The 4855-nt window shown below is 35.6% G+C and overlaps 1 protein-coding gene across 1 annotated transcript; it reads right to left on the bottom strand.

The window, feature by feature from the left end:
• Positions 1-482: 482 nt before the first annotated feature.
• LOC103153041 (protein GAPT-like) lies at positions 483-3994 on the bottom strand. Its single transcript, XM_007573806.2, has 3 exons — positions 3940-3994; positions 1265-1611; positions 483-770 (listed from the first exon to the last, which is right to left on the bottom strand). Exons 2-3 carry the CDS (start codon positions 1606-1608, stop codon positions 632-634), a joined length of 483 nt encoding a protein of 160 aa, XP_007573868.1. The 5' UTR covers positions 1609-1611; positions 3940-3994; the 3' UTR covers positions 483-631.
• Between the last annotated feature and the right edge of the window lie 861 nt (positions 3995-4855).

Genomic DNA, 4855 nt, shown 5'->3' with positions numbered 1-4855 from the left:
GTATCATTCGGTAAATAAAAGTCCATTAAAAGTGTAAGCTTTGCATTATTCGGTTAATAATGACCCTTTTACACAAAGTTCTATTAAGATTTGTATTAAAAGTTCATTAAAAGTATCAACTTTGCATTAAAAGTGTTATTATTTACCAAATGACACTTCATGGCAACAGTCATAAATATTCATAAAGACTCCTTCATGTTTATGACAGTGTCATGTCAGTTTTAGGCACAACCCTTTAAATAAAGTGTTACCACAATGAATCAGACTTGTGGAGAGCCACAATTCCCTTCTTGATATCTTGACAGACCATTCCTTTTATGCAGTGTATGTAAACTTTTGGTTCCTACTGCAACTATCGATTACATGCGGCAACAAAATGTTTGGAAAGACCTCACAGAGAAATTGTGGCTCATAAACTTTTCTATTTACAATCAGTCAACAAACGCAGCAGCATTATCCTATAATTTTGTATTTATATTGTATTTCTTAGACTATCTTTGGAGCTCTTTCTGACTAGAATCTCAATGTACATGACTATAGTGAAAATAAATTCATTCATTCATTCATTCATTCATTCATTCATAAATGTCTCCAAATATGCAACTCTTGATACAAACAACCATCCATGCCTTCAGGAATCAGGCATGAGGTAGACGTCTTCATCGTGGGGCTCAGGTGGTTTGGGGTTAAACTCTGGGTCATTGCTGTATATTCCGTCATCTATCTCTTCACACTGAATGTACACGTCCTCTTCACTCTGAGCAGGCAACCTTTGGAGAAACAGAGTTGAACTAATCACAAAACGCGCAAGCACCATTACATCACAAACTGGGTGGATTTTCTTGTCTGTCATTGGAGGAAAAAACTCCAGGACTGACCAATCAGCTGCCACAGCTAAATAACTGAGAAGAGTTATCTTTGAAATGCATCAGGCTAGGAGCTGATACTTGTGGAAAGATAGGTAGTTTTCTGCATGTATTGCATAAAGATTGTGCAATGCAAAGTAAGGAAATTAACCCCATGCCCCCACCTTCAAGCACACGCACACATCCTCACACATACACCTACAAGCACGCATGCACACACACACACACACACACACACACACACACACACACACACACACACACACACACACACATTCAAAGAGCATTACTTTATTTGCTTCTGTTCTGCTGCAAGTCTAATTTGACAGTTTCAAAAGTCACATAACTGGTTCACCACACTCTTCTCAGTATCTTTCAGTATGCACAACATAGTCTACCTGCTCTGTTCTGCATCAGGCCTGTTGAATGGAGCCTTCTTATTTCCCAGGTTTTCATAGATTGGAGACTGGGGGTGGGGCTGGAGCTGTCCTCTGGTCATACTGGTGTACTGGTTATCATCAATTTGTGGGCTTTCAGCAGAGACCTCCTTCTCCTGGTCTCTTCTCTGTACAGACCCCAGCAAAGTCCTGATTTTATTCCAGTATATGAATGCAAGCACTCCGATCACGATGGCAAGGAAAATAAAGAAGAGTGAAAGGCCCACGGCTACACCTGTGGAGGAACTGGGATGCCAACAGGCGTCAGTGCAGTTTGCCTGCAACCAGGTGCTGTTCGATGTCATGATCTGGAATAATAAAAGTAATCACATGGTGTTACATTGACAATAACCCTATTTTTAATCAATTCCTTGCAAGAGCTAAAGGATGTTGAAATCTGATTACTTTTTGGATGATGTCCAAATGCAGAAATTTGAAAGCAAGTTTGGTACAGAAAAAAATATTTGTTCTTTTAAGTCCCTGTTATTAAAAAAGAAAAAAGTTCCATAATTCTGAGATGAATTTGCATGATCATACTTTGCTTTCATTGATATGCAACATTTTCTTCAATTTACCTTTTCATGCAGATTGAGTTACTAGACCATAACTAAATAAATGTAAACATAACCAAAGAAAGGCTTAGTTTTAGGGTTCAGAAGACTTGTAAGAGTCACAACTTCCATGGAAATGTGAAAAACAAATCAGAATTTGCTAATTTTATATTAATCACTGAGAAAACCTATTTGCCCCTTGAAGATTTCTTCTAATTTCCTTTTGTGTCACACTTAAATGTTTCAGATAAACAAACAAAGTTATATGTCAGATACGATGACCACAGTACTTACAAAAAGCTGGTTCCAGAAGATGATTTTATTCATTAGGGCAAACATTATTATTATTATTATTATTATTATTATTATTATTATTATTAATTAGTTATTCAAACAAAACTGATCCCATGTGGAAAATATAATTGCCTCTTATTATTACATCACAGATTAACAACATATTTTGGGTTCAAATCAGGTGTTTTGAACAAAACTCCTGACTATTGCCTGATCCCTTAAACCAAGAAATCCCTTAAATAGAACTTGTCTGATAACATTGAAGTGGGTTAAAAAATCTTAAAGCAGCACATCATACCCTGGTCTAAACAAATTCCAAAGCAGACAGGAGACAGAGTCTCTGATGTCTCTGAGTCTGGAAAGGGTTACAAAGCTATTCCTAAGGCTTTTGGACTCTAAAGAACTGTGGTGTGAATCATTATCCACACATGGAGGAAACATGGAACAGTGGAGAACCTTCCCAGCCAAAGTTTATCCAAAAGTGAATCTTGTGCTTCTTGTGGATTTTTATTTATAAATGCACACAGACCACTGAAGTGGACACTAATGCATCATAAAATACACCATCAACTACTGGCCATCAGCTGCAAATGCAAGAAATTATTTTTGTTAAATCCAATATGGCCGACAGACAAAAAAGCATGCCAAAGCATGTCCCTCCTTCTACTGTCGATGACTCTTGCAGGTAAAAACAATATTGTGACATCAGATAACCCCTAAAGAACAATACTACTGATGTATTTTTCAAATAACAACTTTGTATTTGGAGAAAATTACAATTGATCACCTAAAAAAAATATATATATATTTTTTTTTTCACAAATTTTTTTTCCTTTATGCCTTAAGAAAATAAAAAAATTTGGGAAAAAATCCTGACACAAAGGATCATAATTCATGCATGAAAGGGCTAACACCCAGAAACACTGCTGACAGCAAAGAACACAAAGGCCTTTCTCTCATCTACAACAGACATCTAGATGACTACACGAAAAGATAATTTTTATGAAGATATGGTTACATCTGATGTAAAACTACCACAGTGTTTCCAAAGAGTATAAAAATGACTATAGTCAAACATGGTGGTTGTACCACAATGCGTGTTACAGACCTAAACAACTTGTCACAATCCATGGAGACATGAAGTCTGCTCTTTAGCAAAGTAAAAAGGGAAAAAGTCATGAAGGAAAGGCATCATTGTGTGACTTTAAACAAGTTTAAAAACCTTACACTGTGGCTGAATTACAACAATTATGCAAAGAAAGTTGGACCAAAGTTCTTCAACAGAGACAGAAAAGACTCATTGCTAGTTATCACTAATACTGCCCTATTGCAGTTGTCTCTGCAGTTACTTTATCACACAAGTTGGTTTTGATCATTTTTAGACTCATTTTATCTTTGACTTACGTCAACATTTGTTTGAAATATTTAAATGTGACAAAAAGGCTGCTAATAGAAAAATAAATATGATTCACAACATTGTAAATTACAGTGTTTCTACATCTGGAGGAAGTTACTCTGAATAAAGAGCAACAGAAACTTCTGATAAATGTTAAAAGAGCATTCTAGGCATGTCTCATTTTTGCAAAGTATACCTATGACATGAAATAAAATAAATATTTCTTCCAAAAAAATCTAAAATATACCTGCCTGTTTTCTGTTAGATAAGTTTCAGTCTCTTGTTTGCCAAATAAAACCCCCACAAAGTACAACTTTTCTTTCCTAGCAATGAAAAATATGTCAGATAAGTGAAAGACGTTTCTGGCAAGCTTTAGATCATGAAAAAACTCTGACCTTAGAGGGACAGGTTCCAGCTTCACAGGTCGAGGTCCGTGTAGTAAGTGAAACTAGACTTTGAGCTTTTTTTTCTAAAAGACCTCAAAGTTGCAACATTAAAGTTCCCTTTTACTGAAATCATGGAAGTGGGTGAAACAGCTAAAACCAGATTTCCTTTTAAGGCTCCAGCTGAAAATAGACAGTTGCTGACAGGTGGTAAGTTTTTATTAGCAAAGTTTTTATTTCACTCAGATGATTAGTGAAATATTGAAAAGTTTAGCCTTAATTAAGCTTATGTGGCATTTCTTTTCTTATTTTGTTCTCATTTCTTTTAAAAATAGCATTGTCATCTTTAAAAGTTCATCAAACGTTTATTCTGTGTATCCAGATCCAGATGCTGGTTTCACCCAGTTTTAGGGTCACCTAAACATAAACACAGACACCTGAGTTCACAGAAAGTGATTTCCAAAGCAACAAACATAAGCATAACTGTGATCACCGAATGGCTGAGCACGACCTTTACTTCTCTCTCTGTGTTCCCTCATGCAGCATATTAAACTGCCCCCACACTTCACTGGCCACAAGTTCCTTTAAGAATAAAAAAAGAAAAATGTGACAATTAGTAAATCAGTGAGGTCTTTCCTGTCAGTTATACTATTTTGTATTTTGGTCAGTGCTGGCTGAGTCAAAGCTTGGAGTGTGGTAAAATTTACCAGTTTCCGTTCTGTTGAAAATGCTCTAATTATAACAATTTGCTGCAGATGTTAAAGACAGGGAACCATTTTTAATTACCAGACTGCTTGAATTTGCATTAATAACTAAAGTAGGTCAAAATTGTCTCTTATTTTCACTCAAGAAAAATGGTACAATTCAAAAGTAAAACTATGATTTTCTTTTTCTTTTTTTAATTGACATGTTAAACACTGTGATAAAA

The sequence above is a fragment of the Poecilia formosa genome, unplaced genomic scaffold, assembly GCF_000485575.1.
Source record: "Poecilia formosa unplaced genomic scaffold, Poecilia_formosa-5.1.2 Scaffold338, whole genome shotgun sequence".
NCBI classification, from domain to species: domain Eukaryota; kingdom Metazoa; phylum Chordata; class Actinopteri; order Cyprinodontiformes; family Poeciliidae; genus Poecilia; species Poecilia formosa.
Note: the sequence above shows the minus strand (reverse complement) of the source record. Positions and strands in the feature narration are given on the sequence as shown.

Coding starts and splice junctions, on each gene's coding strand:
- LOC103153041 (XM_007573806.2), bottom strand. CDS start 1,608: ATGACATCGAACAGCACCTGGTTGCAGGCAAACTGCACTGACGCCTGT. Junction 771..1,264: donor CCTGATGCAGAACAGAGCAG/GTAGACTATGTT, acceptor GTTTCTCCAAAG/GTTGCCTGCTCAGAGTGAAG.